General features: G+C 41.2%; 1 protein-coding gene across 4 annotated transcripts in view; it reads right to left on the bottom strand.

Annotated features, from left to right (window-relative positions):
• NR6A1 (nuclear receptor subfamily 6 group A member 1) overlaps window positions 1-19,460 on the bottom strand; it is a 215,044-nt gene extending 195,584 nt beyond the window's left edge. For 2 of the 4 annotated variants that reach the window (XM_070596443.1, XM_070596442.1), the window contains exon 1: window positions 19,164-19,421. In XM_070596443.1, the coding sequence (XP_070452544.1) occupies window positions 19,164-19,263 (100 nt within the window). In that variant the 5' untranslated portion in view covers window positions 19,264-19,421. Of the gene's footprint in view, window positions 1-19,163 lie in introns of all 4 variants that reach the window. The other 2 variants (XM_070596444.1, XM_070596445.1) reach the window with 2 other exon arrangements.
• Window positions 19,461-22,968: the final 3,508 nt, after the last annotated feature.

The raw sequence follows: 22,968 nt of genomic DNA on the forward strand, positions 1-22,968 counted from the left end.
ATATGAGCTTAATAACAAAAATTCAGACTCTCAGTTTGAAGTTTTCATTACTTTATACCAAGGCATGCTGACAAATCTTACCCTGGGCTAAGCTCAGGGTTGAAATCCTGGGTTCAAAGTATCACAGAGCAGTGAATTATATATTTTGGTTTTGCCAAGTATTAGAAAAATTACATTAAAATATCAAACCAAGTTTGGCCCACCACACACTAATACCAGTCTGGCTCCTGAGATTATAAAGCTATAGGGAATAGGTTTCAAAAGACAATTTATCAAGAATCTACAGTAAATATTCAAAGATACACCTAGCATAGGCAAAGTACAATAAAGAAGACATAGGAAAGGCAATTCACAAAGTAAACTCCCTGAATGAGAAAACTATTCTATCTTTAGATCTGCATATTATCATAACTGTGATTTCTAAGAAAATTCCCCAGAATTTCTTTCCAAGTACAAAATGTTTCTGTAAAGAATTTTAAACATGCTATTTAAAATAATTCAGAACTGAATCTTCTTCTTGTATAATAACTAGTGGAACAAACTTTTTAAACAATAGGATTATGAAATTCCTCCTTCTATATTTTAAGAAACAACAGGCACAAAAGAAAATAAGAAAAAAACAACAGTAGAAAATGTTTTTTATTATTCAGAAAGTTTTAAAGATAAATAAAAAATCAAATTAAAATATAAACAATCTTTTTTAAATAACAGAATTTTAAAAATTCAAACTATGGTCTAGACTCCAGCTATGATAAAGTTATACCAGGTACCTATTGTCTCCACTGGAACACAATGCAATAAAATGTTAATTAACTTTACAATTATTGTAACTGTAAATTACAAAACTTACAAAAGACAATAAAATCAAAGAAACTGACTTTTATTGCACTTAACATCTGTTTCAAAAACTGCTGGCAGTATCTTTTTTCAAACTTACTTTTCCAACATTATCTAATTAAGTCAAAGGAAAGTTTATGATGTCTTTATAGTTATTCCAACAAATACTTTATGTAGGGGTACAAATACCTACAAAATTACTGTATGTTTTACACCCAACTTCTAGACTTCAGTAAACACCAAGAAATGCAATGTTTGGAGAATGAACTGAGTTCCTTTAGATGAAATCCTCTCTCACAGCAGTTAAACAGCGGGGGCGGGGGGGATCAGAAAAATGCGTCTAAAATCTGCTTCTCTACACTACTTCGGAGTAAGGTGAATTCTTAGAGCACAGGGAAGAAAAGAGGAGAGGTCGAAGGATGAGAGAGGAGGAATGAGAGAAGGAAAAGGGAGGAGGAGGTGAAGAAGGGTGCCCAGACAGTAAGGTCTGTGCGACTAATGGTTCAACTTCCAACAAATTTCCCTCCCTCAGTTTACTCATGTGGAAAATGAGCGCACCATCACCTATGGTGGTGTTCCCCAAGGTGAGGAGCCACCGGAATACTTTAAGTGATACAAAGAGAAAGCATTTTAAAACATTCCAAAGTTGTTACCTTTTCAATTCTCTTTCATACTTCTAATTACATCAGAAGAAAAATCTCGGTTTAGTGCTAGTTTGTCTATTGCTTCTCTAATGCTTGCTAATTTCCCTTTCTAACAAAAGTGTGATCACAGAGACTTGTACAGACATCTTAACTAGAATTTAACACATTATTTTCATTAAATTTATTTTTACTATTACCTTATATTTATGGTATATAATTTTTTATTTAGGATAATGACAACATTTCCTTTTAAAATAAATTTTGGGTTGCAAAGTATTAACTATTCAATACTTAATATATTAAATAAACTATATATTAGGAAATGACAAAAATCATCGTGTTCACACAGCAGAGACTAAAGTTTGGAAAACACTGGTTTAGTGGAGGAGTGTTAGTAGAGGTAAGTTATTTTCAACTCTAAGCCTCAGTTAACTCATCTGTAATATGGGAATATTAATACCTATCGAAGAAAAGTTGTGGAAAGGATTACATTAGATAAGTTTAACACAGTGCTGGCACACATCAAGCATTCAACCACCATTTGTCCCCTTCTCTTTTTAAGGATATTACCAAAAAGTCCTTTGAGAGACCTCCAGAGAGGCTTTGGGTAGGGAGGTGGGGAAGCCAGGCTTCCTGTGTATTAGAGACAGGAGCATTTGCTCTGGTTGCGATACCTCCCTCTAAGAAACTCCAGGGACCTGGCCTTGCTTTTTACCCTAATAAAGCTACAGTTTACTCTCCTAAGGCTCATATTTCTAGTTACAAATGACTGAGAAGAAAGTACTTCAAAAAAGTAGTACATATCTTAAGTCACTGAGAAGTCAGACCCCAAAGGGTACCAAGGAAGGCAGGGCCAGTTTATAACAGATGTCTAAGCTAAAAGAAGGTATTTCATTTAGGCAAGTTCAACAACACTGTAATGGGAGGGGAAGTCACTAGGTGGTCCATAAACCAGGCTTGATCACTTCATCATTTGCTATTGTCCAACTAGAGCCCACAGGTGAGAAAATTTGGGGGGCGGGGGGAGTGAGGAACAGATGGTTCCCAGTTCCCTGAACAGGAGTGCTTACAGAAAAGGAACACCGAGTACTTACTATACACTCCAACCACTGGGTAGTAATAGGCACTTTATTTTACATATTATTGCCTAATTTCTCCAAACATACCTATAAGGTAATTCCAAGTCAATTCACCAAACAGCCAAATCTCCAAATAGCCAATTCTCTAAATTTACCAAAAATCTGTTTTAACTACTTAGACAGTTTATAACAATTCATATTGATGGGACAGTTTAATTAGCTTTTAAAGATTTTTGCCAAATTAAGATTGACAGTATAGCAGCATTTTCAAGACTGCTTCAATTTGTCTCTAACCCAGCCAGAAAGAACTAGGGCAGAGAGGGGACCTCTGCTGGTGGAAAGATACAGCCAGGTCTGGGCTACAGGTGATAGGGAAGAAATGGAGTACAAAAAAAGGGGGAGGAGAAAAAAGGAAAAAATGGTAGGTAGCAATTAAGGAGGAAGAGAGTGACAACAAATTCTGTAAGTTCTATAAATTAGATTCAGCAAATTGACTTACGTTATATGGGATACTGGGTAACTAGTTTCACTGACATGGATTTTAGTGAACAGGCTTGCTTACCCATGAAGTAGATGGCATCAACTTTACTTAAAGATAAGGAAATTGAGAAATGTTAAATAACTTTCTAAAGTAACACAGCTTACACTCTAGGTTCTTCACACTACATCATTTCATTCTCCAGAAATCTGTGTGGTGATTCTACGTCCTTTCATCACCACTACCCTCCAAAAAAATCACAGAAGTAGGAGAGACAGGATTTAAACCAAGGTCTAACTCTAAAGCTCATGCTCTAACACACCTAGTTATCACTACATCATAATAACAGTTCGCTGTTATTTTTTCCCTTTTCTCCCCAAAGCCCCCTGGTACATAGTTGTATATTCTTAGTTGTGGGTCCTTCTAGTTGTGGCATGTGGGACGCCGCCTCAGCATGGCTTGAGGAGCGGTGCCTTTCCTGCGCCCAGGGTCCAAACCGGCGAAATCCTGGGCTGCCGCAGCAGACCACCCAAACTTAACCACTCGGCTACAGGGCCGGCCCCCACTGAAATAATTTTTAACTTCTTATTAAAGAGCATTAGAAAAACTATGTCTTGGCAAATTGCAAGTCCTGTGACCACCACTGTTAAGCACAAAGAAGCACAGCAAATGATCTTCAAACATTCGTGTTTACTGTGAATCAACATAAACTTTAAAAATTACTAGAACCATCCCTGTGTCCCTGGTATAAATCCCACTTGATCATGGTGTATAATTTTTTTGATGTATTGTTGCATTCGGTTTGCCAGAATTTTGTTGAGGATTTTTGCATCTACGTTCATCAGTGATATCGGCCTGTAGTTCTCCTTCTTTGTGTTGTCCTTGTCAGGTTTGGGGATCAGAGTGATGTTGGCTTCACAGAATGTGTTGGGGAGTACTCCATCTTCCTCAATTTTCTGGAATAGTTTGAGAAGGACAGGTATTAAATCTTCTTTGAATGTTTGGTAGAATTCTCCAGAGAGGCCGTCTGGTCCTGGACTCTTATTTTTGGGGAGGTTTTTGATTACTGTTTCTATTTCTTTACTTGTGATTGGCCTATTCAGATTCTCCATTTCTTCCTGGTTCAGTATGGGGAGGTTGTAAGAGTCCAGGAATTTGTCCATTTCTTCTAGGTTGTTCAATTTGTTGGCATACAGTTTTTCATAGTGTTCTCTTATGATCCCTTGTATTTCTTTGGTATCTGTTGTGATTTCTCCTCTCTCATTCCTAATTTTATTGATTTGAGATTTCTCTCTTCTTTTCTTGGTGAGTCTGGCCAAGGGTTTGTCGATTTTGTTCATTTTTTCAAAGAACCAACTCTTTGTTTCATTGATCCTTTCTACTGTCTTTTTAGTTTCAATATCGTTTATTTCTGCTCTTATTTTTATTATTTCCCTCCTTCTACTGACTCTGGGCTTTGTTTGTTCTTCTTTTTCTAATTCTGTTAGGTGTCGTCTGAGGTTGCTTATGTGAGCTTTTTCTTGTTTTGTGAGGTGAGCCTGTATTGCGATGAATTTCCCTCTTAGGACTGCTTTTGCTGCATCCCATATGATTTGGTATTACGTGTTCTCATTTTCATTTGTCTCCAGATAATATTTGATTTCTTCTTTAATTTCTTCAATAATCCATTGTTTGTTCAGTACCGTGTTGTTTAGTCTCCACATTTTTGCACCTTTCTCTGCTTTATTCTTGTAGTTGATTTCTAGTTTCATAGCATTGTGATCAGAAAAGATGCTTGATATTATTTCAACTCTCTTGTATTTATTGATGCTTGCTTTGTTTCCCAAAATATGGTCTATTCTTGAGAATGTTCCATGTGCACTTGAGAAGAATGTGTAGCCTGCTGTTTTTGGATGAAGTGTTCTATATATATCTATTAAGTCCATCTGGTCTAATTTTTACTAGAAGACTTTTTAATTTTAATGTCAGCAAACATGATTCATGCTTTAATTCAGACAGCCAAACTCCCAAAATGTTTCTATTTCCATTCTGAAACCAGTCCTGTTAAAAACTGTGAAGTCTTTCAAATTAGCATAAGGTTTATTTAGGTCTTTTCACTATGAAACCCTATGCAGGATCAGGATAGAAGTCAGCCCCTGAGGAACTCATGCAGATTTCCAAAGGAATGCAAGTTTAACTTCTCTCTCCACGTACTTAACTTCCCATCAAATTCACTAAGTTTCAGGATGTATTCAAGACTTTGAGGAAGGTGACAGAGTTGTTTTAGAAGACACAGACACACACACTCACACAACAATCCATTCTCCCAAGATTTTTAGAGGCAACCAGAGAAGGTTCCAAGGTGTCTTTGCCACCCATTCTCTCATAATCTATATGAGAAAGAAGACAGCCTCAAAAGGGTCCCTAAACACTGCCCTGACCAGAATGGAGATACTGGAGTGGAAATGGAGATGGGGGTGGAAGGCAACGTGCATGGGAGGCTTGGTGCCAGAAATCTAAAAGATTGGAGACAAAAGGCATTGGAAATGACTACCTCTCCAAAAAATGAGAACAGAGCAAATAGCCTACCACAGTGTCTCAATTCTATCTAAAGCGCCAGGCATTCATTAAAAAAAATAAGTCCTGCTGGCAGTCCTAGACGTTAGTATAAAAGATATCTTAGGGGCCAGCCCCGTGGCCGAGTGGTTAAGTTCGCACGCTCTGCTTCGGCGGCCCACGGTTTCGCCAGTTCGAATCCTGGGCGCAGACATGGCACCACTCATCAAGCCAAGGTGAGGCAGCATCCCACATGCCACAACTAGAAGGACCCACAGCTAAAAATATACAACTATGTACCGGGGGGCTTTGGGAGAAAAAGGAAAAAAAAAAATCTTTAAAAAAAAAATATATCAGTTTAAATCAAACTGGTTGTTGGCAAAGGTACACTGAGGTAGATACATACTTCGAAAAACCTATCCCCCCAAAATAACCCAAAATAAAAGAAAGCACATCATGGTCTGGGCAGTATTGTTATAATAGTGAGAAACTAAAAACTAAGGGTGCAACAATGAAAAACAATGGGCTGTCATACAGCTATTAAAAGTTTTAAACAAATTCACGCTGAATGAGTAAAGTTTATAACATGAGAAAAAAAGCTTAAAATTAAACAAAAAGCACAAAACATAATACTATATACTGTATGATCACAACAACAAGCAAAAGACTAGGATTTGAAGGAAGTCTAGAAGAAAACATAAGAAAATGTTAATAAAAGTTGCTTGGAGGCAAGAATATAGGTAATTTTCCCTTCATTTTCCATATTTTCTCCAGTGATCATGCATTTCTAATTTTAAAAACATTAGATTCCTAAGCAACTCACACCTAAGGACCTAAGGGCCATAGGCAATTCAAGCAGAGAGCTCAGAGATGACACTATTTAAAATCTACATACAAGATACAACTAAATTCCTCCTGCTTTAATCTAAATGCAAGCACTTCCAACTGTATTCCCCAGGATGTGTCCCCCAGACAATGCTCTGAAGTTGCTTTCCAAACAAGGCACTGGAAACACCAGGTATTCTCCAGCCAATACCTTTGGAGAATAAATTTACAGTATTTCACACACTTCATATTACCCATAAATGCTCGGTAATTGTTTTTATTAACGGGCACACTATATGAAAAGCAAACTTACTCTGAAATATTCTGAAAAGGCTCAAAGCAGAGAGGAAAAAAATACATTAAACGTATTTTTTTCATCGCAGTAGTACTTTCAGTAACTGCTTGCCATCAGTTAGCTCCAAATTCCAGCCAGTCCAACTATCTTTCAGATTTGATCTTTCAGCAAGTTAAGGGAATATTTTTTTGTGGGAAAGCAATCGTAATTTCCCACATTAGGTGATTGATTAAGTTCTCTCCTCTAAAAGGCTGATTGGTTTCCTGGTGCCAGTAAAATGATTGATGAATATTTCAACTGCAGCTCCCTTGCTCTCCCCACCCCTCACCCCTCCCCCGTGCAATGCTGCCCCTTTCCTGCTGGGTTCCCTTTTTACAGACCAACAGCATTTAAGAGGGTTTTGCAATTTTCCTTAATGAATCCATGTTCTCAAATGCAAGGTATTTAATCCTAAGAGGAGAGGACTCTTCTCAATGCTGAATGAGTTTGCAAATAAAAATCCCTTTACAAGGAATGAGAAAAACTCTGAAATTAACTATGGGTTTGAAATTGTACTTACAAAAGAGAAAATGTGGCATGGAGGAGATATAAAATAGAAAGAAAAGTAGTCATGTTGAAAAGAAAAGAAATAACAAATGAAAACTCTACATCTAATTTCAAGTTTACACTACAAATTGTCATAACCTCATACCTCTTCAAATAATGTGGCTGGCCTCCTCTCTCCAGTCCTCTCCTACTCAAACTGCATTGCTCCCATAATCTATTAACCCACATTGCCACATCTTTTTCACTCTCTCTTTGCTAGGAAACTGCTTTCTATATTGTACAAGCTTTGGACAACTGGCTCTTATATTTCCATTTTCAAAGGGTTACATCAACATTCTCCTCTCTTTCATATACCCAGCTTTTGTGTGGCAGAAATAAAAAAGGTACATGTGACAAAGGCCACCTTTTCCTAAACTGCATTCCCCAAAGCAGTCAAGCAAACAGCCAGGAGTTTATTGGCCATTTCATCTTAATCTGGCATATCTAGTCACTTTGGCTACAAGGAGAGCCACACTTCCAAACAGAAACTATATTCTGTTCCAAGAGGACCCATCAAACCTTGCATAAAGCTTCAACACATTGCTTGACTTAGATACTGGCCCCAAAAGCACATTCTCTTCCCTTACATTTCATAGACTTCCTGACTACCAGCAAAGAGCTCAGATTCAAAGGACTCTGATATACGCAAAAGACTCAGATTCCTGACCTGATCACTCTTTCATTCATTCATTCAACGTTCATTAAACATCAATTCCTTGTGCTTAGTGCTGAGGATTCAGATAGAAGATAAGGTATCTCTGCCTGAAGTAGCTCACCCCTTCTTTCCTTAGCATCCCTTAGGTTCACCGAGGATTGCCCCTGATTTTGCAAAACTGTTTCCTGGCCAATTGTTTTCTGCTTGGTTTATTAAAGCCACATGAGAGAAAGAAAAAAGTCACTTGTAATTCTAAGAGTGGATCTTTGTGACTCTCTAATCTATAGAGAGTTGAGTTCTGGGCCTCTTCAACAACTATAAATGGCCTGGATTCACAAGTGTCTGCTTTGGGGCAGACATTCTGGTTGGCACTTTACTGACCTCATCACTAACCCTAATAACCCTACAGTCAATTTCAGAAATATTATATTATGGGGAGGGGAGGGAAGCAGGAGGGATTAAATCCAGGAAACAAATTACTAATGCTGTTACTAACTGTGAAATCTGGGACTTAGCCTCTGTGGGCTTCAGTTTTCACATCTGTAAACAGAGATGGTAACAGCACACTTACCCCATATGGTTATGAGGATAAAGTGAGTTAATGTAAGTGCTTAGAATATTATATAATAAGCACTATACAGATGTTATCCCCTGTTATTAAATGGGAACACTAAAGTTTAGAGAAGTCAAATGACAAAGATCACATAGTTCCACCACACTCCAGAGACCCTGCTCTTTCCCTCTCACACCATCTAACTAAAATCCTTCCTCCCTGGCTGAGACCACTACTGCCACTGCCAAAAAACAAAGCCCTCTAAACAGATATCAGTAGGGGGCTTCCCCCAGGTGGTTTATTATCCTGCTAAAAAGGCATTTTGGAGGAAGGACTGTAAGGCTAGAGAGGAAGTCTCCTGACAGGTTAAACTTCAGGAGTACAGCAAGAATATGGAAGAAAAAAACAAATCTGCCTCAGTTTTTAGTAATTAAAACAATTTAACTCAATTGACAAAGAATGCATTTAAAGATTTCACCTGAAACTTGAAATAAAATCCAAGCGCTAAAATGAAAAAGGAAAGGCTTGTATCATCTTATGACTAAGCTGCAACCCCCAGAGAACACAAAAACCCTTTAAAAGGTGCATTACAGAAACTCCAATAACATCAAGATAATTACAGAGCTCTCACGAAGGAAGCCCAAATATCTCACTGATCTCTCATCATCCACCAAGCTTCATCTTAAATTCTGATCCACTAACTCCTTATTGTTATTCACATTGTTATGTGACATTTCTTCTGCCAGCAAGCTCACTAGAGAATGAGTTCTACCTAGCAACTACCCTAAGGAGTAAATCCCTAACTCTTCAACAACACAGTAATTGACTTACACTAAAACGTTACTCACACTAGGAAAGGGTATTCCTAGACCAGAAGGGGAGATGCTTCTCCTACGCAGACTTTATTACCACCTCCCTCAGTGACAACCACGTTAAAAGGCAAACCAATCTATAAAATGACATTACCAAAATCACAACTTTAGAAGACTCACTGAAAGCCAAACACGTCTACTGAAAGAAAACAAGCTGTTCTTGATGGGAGTTTTAAAAAGCAAAATAGGATTTTTACCTCTCACAAATATTTCATTATTTTTATAGCAACAACTCTTATAAAGTAAGAAAGTATTTTTGTGTTGTCAGATTTATTTCTACAATTACAAATCTACCCCTGGTGAGGAAACAGGATGTATTGGAAAATTTCTGCCACAAGATAATTACCAGTTCAGCGACAGGTTTCATGGAGCAAGTAACAGAGGCCTTATCAGAGAACTCAGTGATAGGGAACTACGACACACTTCATTTAGTCTCAAGCTGAGAAAATCTAAAATGATATGAACCCATTTTTGATATTTTTTTTCCTCTGTAACCCCTTTATGGAGGAAAAACTCAAAGTAACTAAGTCCTAATAATAGTATCTGGTGAAGTCACCATTTTCTTATACATTAAGTTCATTTAGAATAGGGGCTCTCACATACTTTGGTCTGAGTGGTCTTAAGACCTCTTTTACACTCTTAAAAATTATTGAGGGGGGCTGGCCCAGTGGCATAGTAATGAAGCTCATGGGTTCGGATCCCAGGGCAGACCTACACACGGCTCATCAGGCCATGCTGTGGTGGCACCCCACATACAAAATAGAGGAAGACTGACACAAGATGTTAGCTCAGCAACAATCGTCCTCAAGCAAAAACAGGAAGATTGGCAACAGATGTTAACTCAGGGCCAATCTTCCTCACTAAAATAATAAAAAATAAAATAAAAATTGAGGACCCAAAAGAGCTAATGTTTATGTGGGTTACATCTATAGATATTTACCCTACTAGAAAATAAAACTATGAAATTTTTAAAACATTAACTCATTTAAAAGTAATAATAAACCCATTAAATGTTAATATAAATATTTTTATGAAAAATAACTATATTTTCCGACAAAACAAAAAAATTGGTAAGAAGAGTAGCAGTGTTTCATATTTTTGCTAATCTCTTTAATATCTGCCTTAATTCTGGCAGCTAGATTCTCCTATATGGTTCTGCATTGAATATGTTCTGATATATTGTTCTGATTGAAGTAGAGGCAGAAAACCTGGCCAGATTTATTTATTTATTCATTTTTACTTTTCCTTATTCTCCCCAAAGCCCCCTGGTACATAGTTGTGTATTTTCAGTTGTGGGTCCTTCTAGTTGTGGCACGTGGGATGCCACCTCAGCATGGCTTGATGAGTGGTGCTAGGTCCGCGCACAGGCTTTGAACCAGCAAAACCCTGGGCCGCTGAAGCAGAGCATGCAAACCTAACCACTTGGCCACAGGGCCGGCCCCATGGCCTCACAGATTTATAATAGGAAAAGAAAGAAGCATTTGCTTATTAAAATAATTGTGGATGTTTTTCTTTGATAATATACCAAAACTCAGTAAGTAGAGGTTTTTTTCAAGGTTAGTTCAATGTGAAATCTAAAACCACACCAATGAACTCTGCATACTCTGTTACATTAAAATCCATTGGTCTATTTGACATTTTGAACAGATCTTTTACCCATGCAGGATTTTGTAATGTGATACACAAGTCATTTAGAAAATACTCCTTCACTGAGACATGATCTCCAAAATGTTGATACATTTCACTACACATTATCAAAAAGTCACATTTGTGGGGCCAGCCAAGTGGTTAAGTTTGCAGACTGCACTTCGGCAGCCCAGGGTTTCACCAGTTTGGATCCTGGGTGCGGACATGGCACTGCTCATCAAGGCATGCTGAGTGTCTATTTAAAAAAAAAAAATCACATTTGTTAGTAATATCACCATCGATCTCATCAGAAAAGACTTTAAGTATGGGAACCTGTCAAGCTCAAAGCACCAGGTACAAGTTTTCTAAAATTCTAATTGTCGCTTGAAAGCTCAAACTGTATTCACCAGCAACAAATATTGTCACTTTTCCTTGGAGTGACAGGCTCACTACTCATTTCCAAAACATGGTCTGCCAAATACCCAAGTCTGAATAAACCATAGCTTGTCAATTGTTCTTTCAAGTAAAAATGGTGTTCCATGAAGAAAAGCAGCTAGTTCGTCTCACAACATAATTTCACAAGCACTTTTCCTTAAAACAACTATTCTATTTCAGTATGCAAAAGAAATGCTTTGTGTGTACCTGCCGTTTCCTCACACAGAATATCAAAAACACGTGTAGTCAAGGGTCAAGATTTAATAAAATTAATCATTTTTACTGCTTCATCAAAAACATTCTTAAATGTAATGGCTTTTTTTTTTAATACAAGTACATGGAGGTGAAGAATACAATGATTACTAGTATAGTCTGATGCCTTGATTTCTGCTAAGGTGCCAACAGTTTTTACTAATCATTGTTTTTGCAACATTAGTTGAACATGTCAAGTGATGAAATGTCAAGATGGTGAAAAAGGCAAATAATGTTAGTATTATTATAAAAATAGTTTTCACCTCAAGAACCTCCTGAAATGGTCTCAGAGGTTTGTGGACCACACTTTGAAAACCACTGGTTTAGAAAATACAGCAAATAAAAAATTTAAGAACTCAATAAGGGGGAAGAAATTAAGTCTGAAACAAACAATCCAGTAGTGAATGATCAACAAATGATGAGTGAAAGAAAATAATATGATCCAATCGAGTACTATTTCATTAATCATTTATAAATTTTAAAAGGCAAGAGATGAGGAAGCAGGATAAAACATATATAAGGCTTCATAGAAGTGCAATGTCCTCTTTTTTGTGAGAGATAAACTAAATTTCGAAAATTGTACTTAACTGTGATGAAAAGGACATTGCATCTGATCCAGTAGAGCATAAGGAATTAACAAAAATAGTCAAGACTGAATTTTTAATCCTTCCAAGGTGATATAGCTGCAGGATCGAAATTAGTGCATAAATTAACTATTATTAATTTTTTAAGTGAAAACTACATACAGATTAAGGTAGTTCCCTTCACTGAATCACTGTCCTTCATTTTGGCACAGATTTGTTACGAAAGGTTTCCTGAACTGTTTCCTTAACTATGGGATTATGGGAAATGTTTCCTTAAACTATGGGATTATACCTCTGTTGCCTTTGGACTCAAAGGAAATATTGTAGAAAGTCTAAAAATCTGGTTAGTCAATTATGCCCTTTTTCAATTAATGTTTTTAGAAGAAAAAATTAAGAACACAGAAATTTTGACACTACAATGACGGACTGGAAAAGCAAGCAGAACCAGCTCACAAACCCCTGAAAAGCTTTTATAGATAGATCTAAAATTCCATGATACTATGAAACGTGAGGAGGAGCTGGAAAAAAAAGCTGAGAAGGCTATTTAAGTGGAATTACGTGTGCATTTCTCTCTCTCAAAATTAAGATCCTAGAGTACATTTTTTAATGAATTTAAATTGTTTCCAATGCAAATAGTTGTTCAAGCATATATCTATTTTTGTTTGACACATCCTTTACTGATACCACCATTAGAGTTCCAACGTGCTATATTACTCAAACAATTCCCTCTATCATTATTACCAAATTTTTATGATTTCTCACTTTAACAAAGTAACTATTCTGGTTCAAACCACCCACAGAGTATACTTTCAAATCGAATGACCAGATTTGTTTCCGGAATACATCACATGTTGCTGCCTAGGGAATTGGTTTTGGAAACACTACACTTGCCAGCTGACTTATCAACAGTGCCCACAAAATTGACACCAACTTTAAGGCAAGACTCCGTCCAGAAAATAGAAAAATATGCTACTACTGCCATCTGTGGTTTATGCTTGAATAGCTTCTCTAGTGTAAACAAACTGAAAGATGTATAGTTTGCAGTTAGGATCCAAAGACCTCATCATTTGAAGCTATTTTTTAAAGTTAACTCTTAATATAACAAATTATAGAGCTTAGTATATGACACAAAAATCTGTGATTCTTACTTGAACTTTTTATATAATGCTGATGGAGAAACCACAAACCACCTCAAATGAAAATTTTTCCATTGCATAAAGACTAACTGTTGTTTTCCCCAAACACACACTGTTAAAGAAATTCAAATACTTGAATGCCTCTTGTGAATTTATAATTATGATAATTTCTCTTTTGAAATAGTGATTGTCAATAATAAAACATCCCCAAAATTTTTAAAGCAAGAAAGGTATTTTTAAGGAAATCTAGGAATTTTCTACTTATACATGAGAGTTTGGTCAGTTTGCTCTATTCAAGATAAATTTTGAAGGTTCAATTATCTCTACACTTTTTTTAAGAACAAAAATTTCAAAACACAAATGAAGCCTCAAAGTAGGCTATTTTCACAACTGATTTTCTCTCAGTTTGCTTTCTCAAATGACAACCACTGTAGCTTAGGGATCAAAAGATTTGGTGCAGCTGGGGGTGGGGAAAAAAGCAATTCAGCTTCCCAGCAGCCAGCTGAGGAAATCCTGGTTCGCTCCCCAACTAAATCACTGTTAATTAGAATTACCGGGTTACATAGCAAAGTCTTATTTAAATAATCGTAACCAGCGGGAAAAAATCTGTTTTCTTGAGAAGCTATTCTACGAAGTCTGACATTTAACAGCAGATAATAAGGGAAGAACAAAATAAAGTAAGAAATGTTTTATTCTTTAGAATAAAGTTCTCTATTCTATAGTTATTTCTAAACCACACTGAAAAGCAGGTTAGACATCTCACAACGGCTGTCTTCTAATTTTCCATTATCTACAGTTCAACAGCCTTGTTTCTTTCGTAAAGACAAGCCATGTTGGAAAACAAGCAATAAACAGAAGATTAGGCTTGATTCTACGAATACTGTATATCGAAGTTACAACCAGAGATTTTTTGTTTTAAGATTAAGTTCAGACGAATCTGAAACTTCGACTCTAACAAGGGGTCAAAACCCGAAAAAGAATTACCTGCTCAGTACTTCTTGCCGACTTTTAATAACTAGGGTTCAGAAATACTAGAATTATCAATCAAAGGTATCCATAAACCCTCAAGAAATTACCTGAGCCAGAAAAAAGCTGAGCTAAGAATACAAAAGTTTGAAAGAAAACATTCTCTTTCACAACTTGTTGGTTTTGGAAATACTTTCAAAGTATTACAAAGAGTTGGTTATATTAAATCACTACTTGTGTGGGCATATTCAATAGCTACTTTCTGCTTAAAAGTGTTTCAAGGACACCTTTATTCTTTGCTTAAATGCAAGGTTTGTTTATCTGTTGATTCAGAACTTTGATTTTTCTAACTTTTCACATTTCAGACAACTGGTTCACACAAAATAATGCATTTTTATTGTCCTACTTTAAAAGAATAGATTTGACCAACAATGTAAAATTTACTCTTAAGAGGCATCTTCCCAAATTTAACTTTCAAACTAATTATTTACATGGAAAAAAGACTCAAACAGAGAAGTGTCATTTAACTTGGCTACAACACAAAAGTAAACATAAGAATGAAAAATTAAGACAAAGCCCCCAAGATCTAGGTGAAGCTTGCTAAAAATGAAGTCTCCTAAGGTGGAAGGCGCTATCCCAGCTTTTCAAATTCTGAAGCCGGAAGTTGCCATCTGAACACAATTCATTAATGGACCAATTTATTCAACACAAACCAATAAATATCTACCTAGTTATAAAAACGAAGTGATGGTATCTTAATACAGGATGAAACTCACACAGCCCCAGGCCCCAAAACAGGCAAGCATCATTAGCAATTTAAAGCCAACTGGCACAACAAGCACTAGAAGTGGTAGAAGAAACTTCCTTTACTAATATCACAGTAGCAGTTGGTATTTCTACTCTCTGTTCTCCACTAACCTAAAATTAGGTATTTTAATCTAAAGTTTATTTTCTACCTTTGCCTCACAACCCCAAGAAAAAAGAAAAAAACAAACCTGAGAAACCAAGAAATTATGAAGAAAATACGGAAATGCATGACCTAGGCACATTTTAGGAAATTTACCAGGTTTTTTTTCATTAGCTCCCCTCCTCCTCCCCATTTAACTCCCTTTCACGTTCTAACACACAAATGCGCGCACATCTTTTTGCTATAGAATTCAGAATGACTTACAGATTAGGAAACATGTCATGATCATATTTTGATTACATGGAACAGAAATGCTCAAAAAGAATCTGGTGCATGGTAAATCTGAGATTGGAAATGTGGTCATCTCACACCTCAGCTACTCAAAATCACGAGTGAATCTGTTCACTGTTGCTCTTCAGTGTTCTTCAGAGATCACAAAACCTACTAAAAAATACCTGTGGGCTATTTGTACTAAAGAACAACAGTACTATAATGTGCATTTTTTTTAATCAAAGTAGAAAATTCTGAGGTGACAATTAAATTTTTAAAGTCACAGAACTGAAAAGGTAAACTAATGGAAAATATCTGCTAACTTATTTTCAGGGATAAACATGCAGGAAAAAGGCACGATGTTATTTATTGAACTTCTCCCCATTTCCTCTAAAATGTAATTATACAAAACAGGCTTTAATTACTGATAATGGCTTATAATCTTCCTTTGCTTGAAATATTTAAAAGTCTATTCCCACATTCTCTTAAAATAAAACGAACAAATGCAATATTCAGCATATACTTCCTCAAGTCATTCATCTTCCCTTGAAAGCCCAAAAGGGAGCAGTCCTCTATTAGGACTAAACGAGTTCCTGTGTGTTATGAAAACCTCGAAGCAACAACTGAAAATATCTAGCACAGTCAGCACAGGCAATTCCTGGAAGGGTGATGGTGCATCAAAAGGCTAGCAACTCTGTTCTGATAAAATAATAAAAACCATTTAAAGGACTGTAAACTCAGCATCAATGGTATTTCCAGTGGGAAAACATTTCTAAAATTCCACCTCCAGTTAATTTCTTCATCCTCCTCCTATCTAGAAAGCTATCTATTGCAAATATTTCATACAAAATGGAAATGAGTTGCTAGGATAAAAAGTCAGAATTCATTTTCTCTGCTTAGAATTTAAGCAGTATCATTTACTTTTGCAGAATATTTAGTAAGTATAAAAGAAAAAAAAATGTCCCCACCACTCTAACGATAAACATTTTTTTTTCTTTTTTGGTAACTTTGTGAGCATCTTAGGAGACAATGAACATAAATTGTAAAACAATACACAATGCTTGTTTTTACAGTGAAAAATAAAACATTCCACAAGTCTAACATTTCATGTATTTTCTTTTAAGCCCATCAAACTGTCGAAAATCCTATTGTGCTTTCAACAAAAAGGAAATATTTGTACCACTAAAGTGGACTGATGTAAAATATTAAAGCCACCTTAGCCTACACAGATTGCTCGATTACGTTCTTTTAAATGGCTCTGACCAATTGAGGAAATGAGACTATGAATAGGAAATTTGATTAAGAGTTAAAATTACCATTGAGTTCTTTAAAATGTACTAATGAATAATTAATAGCAAATGCAGTTCCTAGGCTTCCCTGACAACAATATTCTCAAGTAGAACTGAAAGTAACGTCTGCAGTAAAATATGCACAGGTAAGTACAGGAAGTATACACATACAGAAAGGCTTTATGAGAACACACTAATATGAGCTATAAGATAGATCTGGGGCTTGGGTAAAAAAAATCAGCATGGTAAATTTTAGATCAAGATTTACAACATTCACACGTTAATACCAAAATAAATCTCCACTTAAGCTTAAAAAGTCAAAAGCATTAAAGAAATCCTTTGTTCCTATGATACTGTCTCCTTCCACCCTAACTGGATTCCAGCCTCCTCCATTGTGACACGGGATTTTATTGATCTCAAACATGTTCACATTCAGAAATTAGTCTCCAAAGACATCCCACAGGACTGCCAGCCACCTAGATACCACACATCACCGACATCTTAAAAAAGGACAAGAGCTTTTCAAAACCTAACACTATTTGGTCAGCAATATCAAGTGAAGTTAACCAGGCTCTCTTCTAAACAGACTTTTCCCTCAACTGCTAAAAATGCCAGATCTACTGAATTGACAACAAATGTTTCACGGGTTAATAAATGTATGAAGGCGCAGATCCACCCCGAGATTTCTCCCCTCTGGAGCTCCTCGTTCATTCAAAAATTGAGCGCCTAAGTGACCTATTTTCAGGTTACTTTCCTCACACCTGCCAGGTCACTGTCCCGACTGAGAAACTTCTTGCCAAAGCAATTAATTTTTAGTGCCTCCTAACTGTCCCGGGTGTTTGCATTCAATTTGAAATCTGTTACTTGTTAGACACTGTTCGGTCCCAGATCTTTCAGAGAATTGAGAGTTTATGGCGCAGAGAGGGGAGGAGGCACGGATCTCCGAGAGCCTGCCCTTTATTCGGAAATGAGGAGATGTGAAAGGTGGAAGGCAGGGCAAATAAATAAATAAATCGGGTTTGCCGCCGGAGCGTTTGCCGGCCGGTACGAGCACCCTTTGTAATGCAGGCCTCCCGGGGCTATCGCCTGCGCTAATTGCTCCAGGGCGCTTTCCAAGTTCAAAAGTTCACCTTTTACGACCTCACAAAAGCTCCTTACACGTTACCAATAAAAACATTCCGCGGCAAACACCGAGGGGGAAAATATCAAACAGATACAAATACAACACCCCGCAGGGGGAGGGAGCCCCTGAGACAGCCCCGAGAAACCTGAGGACCGGGCTCGGGCGTGGGGGCAGGGGGGAGCGGTCCGAAGGGCCGGGCCAGGTGAGGCATTCTCAGGGCCCGGGGCCCGGGATCGCGGAAGGCCGGAGGAGAAGCGAGGTGGGGCCAGCGCGGACCGGGACGGGCCGGCAGGAGGAGGGCAGAGGCAGGTGTCCCGAGCACCCGGGCGGGCCAGAGATCGGAGCCAGCAGAAAGGGGTCGCCCCGCGGAGACGGGGCCGAGCCGGGCCGGAGGCCGGCAGGAGAGCGCGGGGAAGGAGCGAGGAACGGGGTGCGGAGCAGGCACCGGGAGGTCCGACTAGGAATCGCCGCGCGGGTGGCTAGGGACCCGGGGGTGGGCGCCGAGGGAAGGTCGCACAAGCGCAGGGGTAGCCCGGGAAGCGCGGGGCCGCAGAGAAGGAAAGCGGCTCCAGAAAGGTGCGGGGCAGAGGAACCCCAGGGGACGAGGGTGTGGCGTCGGCGGGGCGCCGAGCGCGGGTCCGCGGAGGGCGGAGGAACCCGCGTGGATGGCGCTGGGGGAGGGGAGGGCTCGGCGCCGAAGGACACTTCAGGGGAGAGGCCTCCCGCAGAGGGGACCCCAGGGGGAAGGAGGGGTGGCTCTGAGCAGAGGGGACCAGAGAGGGAGGGGAGGCCCCCACTGTCGGGACGCGAGGTGAGAGGCCGGGGGTGTGGGGACGGTCCGCGCGGAGAGGACCGGGGGAGGGGGAGAGGGGTCCGCGCCGAGGGGACCTGGGGGAGGGGGGAGGATTCGCGCAGAGGGGACGGGGGGAGGGGAAGCCTGTGCTAGGGGACAGGGGGGAGGGGGAATGAAGGTCGGGGTTGAGGGAACCGGGCAGGGGGAGGGTCCGCGCAGAAGGGAACGGGGAAGGAGGAGGAGGGTCCACACGGGCTAAGACGAGGGAGGAGAGGAAGGGTCTGCGCAGAGGGGAACCGGGGTGGAGGTCCACGCTGAGGGGACGCTGCCCAGAGCAAGAGTCGGCGGCGAGGAGGGCGACCCCCGGGTTAGCGGACAGGGGGCAGGTTCTGCTGGGCCCGGACTCCGCGCGCCCCTCACCCACCGTTGCGCGGCGGCGGAGGGAGCGCGGCGGGCGGCTCCAGGAACCCCGCCGAGCCCCCGCCGCCTCCCCCTCCGCTAGGCGGCCGTTCGTCCCGCTCCATGCGGTGGTGCTCAGGGCCCGCGCTGGGTTCGCTGCTCCGCCATGACCGGCGCCGTCGTCGTCGTCCTCGTCGTCCGCCGGGGGGAGGGGGCTGTCAGGGGCCAGGGGGCTCCCGGCCGCGGCGCTCTCTGGGCCCCGAGCCGCCCGGCTCCGCGCCCCTCCGCGCCGCGCCCCCTCAGCACTGGCCAGCTCCCTCCCCGGACGTCACGCGCCGCTGCCACGCACGGCCCCGCGGGGCACGCTGGGAATTGGAGTCCGCCCGGCGAGGCCGGACACACGAGACTCCACCAACTGAAGGGGTGGGAGGAGGGATAAGCAACCTTGAAGAAGGGAAAGCCGAGTCCTGTCAAAATCACGAACCCTGAAAAAATTTCTGATAAGCCTTTAATAAACATTACTTCAGGAGCCTCTCTTTATTTTGACTTATCCCTGGCCAGTGTTCGCTAAGACTCCTTGTATCCCCCCGCCCCAACAATGAGTCTTCCCAAGGAGGCAGGTCGCGAAGGAGCCGAGAGAGCACGTGCAATGAAGCCCAGCCCTGTAGGCGGGGCTCGGAGGGGGCGGAGCTTGGAGGTATTCACAGGGCCCTTCCTCCGCGGCTTCGGGACAAATTGGACCTGAGATTAAAGGACCGGAGTTTAACCCGAGGTGACTGCGTTCGTATGCAAATGGAATCTATAAAACTCTGCTTTCCGGGGTACTCTTTAAAGCCTTTTACCTCCGGGTGGGCGGGAAAGACTAAAGTTTCTCTTCCTCCTCTTTCATTTTCCCCCTGCCAGGCCATTGATGCCATTAAAGAAACTCTCAGATCTTGGCTCCTGGGGTCTTGAAGTCATCCATTTGAGAGGCTCTTTACCCAGCCTTATTCGCCTTCCCTTCTCCTCAGTTTTCCTATCGTAAAATGGTGTTGGAATACAGACGGGGTCCAATTGGAAAACCCCAAACCCCACCCCACCCCCGCTCCCTGCCTCAGTTTCCCAGAGCAAAATCCCGGATTTTGCAAAGTTTTGGCTGCTCTGGGCTGAGCCCACCTCCTGCGGCCACCAGGTGGCGCGCGGCCACCAGCCTCTAGTCCTGCTGGGGCATCTGCCTTCCGCGACCCTCTCGGGAAGGCCCCAACGCGACTGCTGCCCAAGGTGTAACTAAGCCCTACGTGGCCAGCTTGAAGACAAAGAAAAGAACATTGGTGCTTTGCCCGCGTCTACTCTGCTGGCTTAAGCCGCGGCTTCCTCGCTGTGCCCATTCCCCCCTACCCTGCCCCACCAATCCTCTGGCTCACCTATGTCGTTCTTTCGCTTACTTTTTTTACGTCCTCATCGTGGCGTCCGCATCCCTGCCTGATCTGACCCCTACCCACATTTCTCATCACATTCCTTCCCTCACCTGCTAGGCAGGAGGTTTTGCAACCCTTCCCTGCGCTTGGGGCTTCCTTACCAACACTGCTTAACCTGTACTGCATCCTGAATCTGTGCCGGCCACTGTTCTAACAGATTTGCATTAACGCTATGTTGTCTAAACCTCATACTTGCTCTATGAAGTAGCTCCAGTATTGTCCCTATCATACACTGATGACGTCACCCAGCAGTGATAGGGATTCGAAACCTAGTCAGTCAGACACCCGAACCAGAACACTTGGCTCCTTCAAGCCGGAATGCTGCTGGCTTCACCCACCCCACTACTAAACTCCTATTCATCTTTCAAGATCCTGTTCAAATATCTCCTCAGGGACACTGTCCTTAATACCTCCCACCAGGGGATATCTCGATCCCCTCTGTATTCCCTTACAGCTCTGTTGAGCTCTCTGTGATTGCTTCCCTACTACCATTCCCCAGCCCCAGAGCGGGAGGAGAGCCCTTAGTGTGTGTGAGCCATAACCGTCCACCGTGGGTTCTAAAATATGTCAGCACCATGTGGCCTTCCTGGGGCCAGAACTTCTCCTTCTATCACAAGCCTCTGAGGCAGTGAGTTTCCCTTCCTCGGAGATCAATCAGGGGAAATGGCATTGCAGAAACCTCCTCCAGTCCTGGGGCTTCAGTAGAGGACAGAGATTCTAAGCTGACCCTCAAAGATGGCAGAAGAGTTTAGCTAAATGCTTACCCATTGGAAACAACTCCTCCTCATCCTTCAGACCAGCTCTGTTGTCACTTCCTCCCAAAAGCCTTCCTAGATCTCCCTGACTAGTCAAATCCCTTTATTCTCACTCTCATCATTATGACCCCAACAGCTGAGCACAGGGCCTGGACAGAGCAGACACTCAATAAATAACTGCTGAGTGAGTGAAGGAATGAATGAAACAGATTGGACTTTTCTACTTAATAACTGTGACCTTGGGCATGTTCCCTCTGAGCCTCAAAGTCCTGGTTTCTGAGGAAAGAGGGATAATGATAGTTGTTCCCTCCCAGGATTGTTATGAGAATTAAATAAGAGGATGCATGTAAAGCATTTACTATAAGGTCTGGGCTGATACATGGGACCTGTTACTAAGATTATTTAAAGAGGGGTCCTAATTCCCAGTAACCTCTCTTCTTGGGAAGGGTCAACCACCACAAAACTGAGAAAAGTGAGGAAAACAGCTATGTACTGAGACCCCAGCCACTGTCCTAAGTGTATAGGGTCCTGTGAGGTAGACAGCCACTATGTGTCCAGTACGTCCTAGGGGTCCTTTCCCTCCAGTGTCCCCGAACAATCCTGAGAAGTCAATACCTTTCTCCTTACAAATGAGGAAACAGAAAGACAGATGAAAAAGACTCCCACCACTAGCAGGACTCATGACAGAAGAAAGGAGTGCTATATAAGGATAAGGAGGGATCTGTGTGGCAGCGGTCCTGAGGCCAGGGGCATACAGACAGAGAAACAGGACGAGACAGGGATACAGCTAAGAATAAGGCAGGTGTGAGCCCCATCGCCGGGGCTTTGCCCTGTGGCAGGGGGGACAGACACTAATCAAATCAAATAATCACACAGACCCCCAACTGCACAGCAGTGCTGCAACTGAGAAGACACTTAGTTCTTCTAAGCGTCTAAGTTCCTGGGGCTATGAGAGCGTGTGACAGGGCTCATTTTCTTGGGGTTGGTGATCAAGGGAAGCTTCCTGGAATAAGAAGCATTGAAATAAGATGGGAAGGATGAGTAGGAGTCAGATTCGGTGAAAAGAGAGAGTTTCAGATAGAAGGAACAGTATGTGCAAACGTCCTGAGGCCAAGTTGGAACCGAGAGAATCCATTGTGACTGGAGCCCCTGAGGGAGAGAGAGGGCAGGAGAGAAGGGTGAAAAGGAAGAAGCCAGAAATTATGGGGACATGTGGGGGAGCAGCCAGTAGGGGGCAGAGTTCTCTGGTGACGGCAGCCTTGCTCTTCCAGGGCCTAGCCAGAGTCAGAGCTAGGCTGCAAGGGGAGAAAGGGCTGGGAAACGCAGCCCCCACCAGGTTCTGTTTGTTTTAAGTATGTTTTGTTTATTATTTGAATGGATAGGACACACATCACACAATTCCCAGGATGCAGAAGAGTATTCAATGAAAAGTCAGCCTTTCTCCTTACTCTTGATTGCCAGCAGCTGGTTTCCCTACTTAGCAATAACCACCATACGGATTTATTGTGTGTCCATCCACAGACAGTCCATGCACATAAGAACACACACCACATTTGTTTTTTACACTAACCTAGCCCTGGTTTTGATGCCTCTCCAGGAGGTCTCCAGTTATGAAAGA

The sequence above is a fragment of the Equus przewalskii genome, chromosome 26 (genome assembly GCF_037783145.1).
Source record: "Equus przewalskii isolate Varuska chromosome 26, EquPr2, whole genome shotgun sequence".
Classification (NCBI taxonomy): Eukaryota; Metazoa; Chordata; class Mammalia; order Perissodactyla; family Equidae; genus Equus; species Equus przewalskii.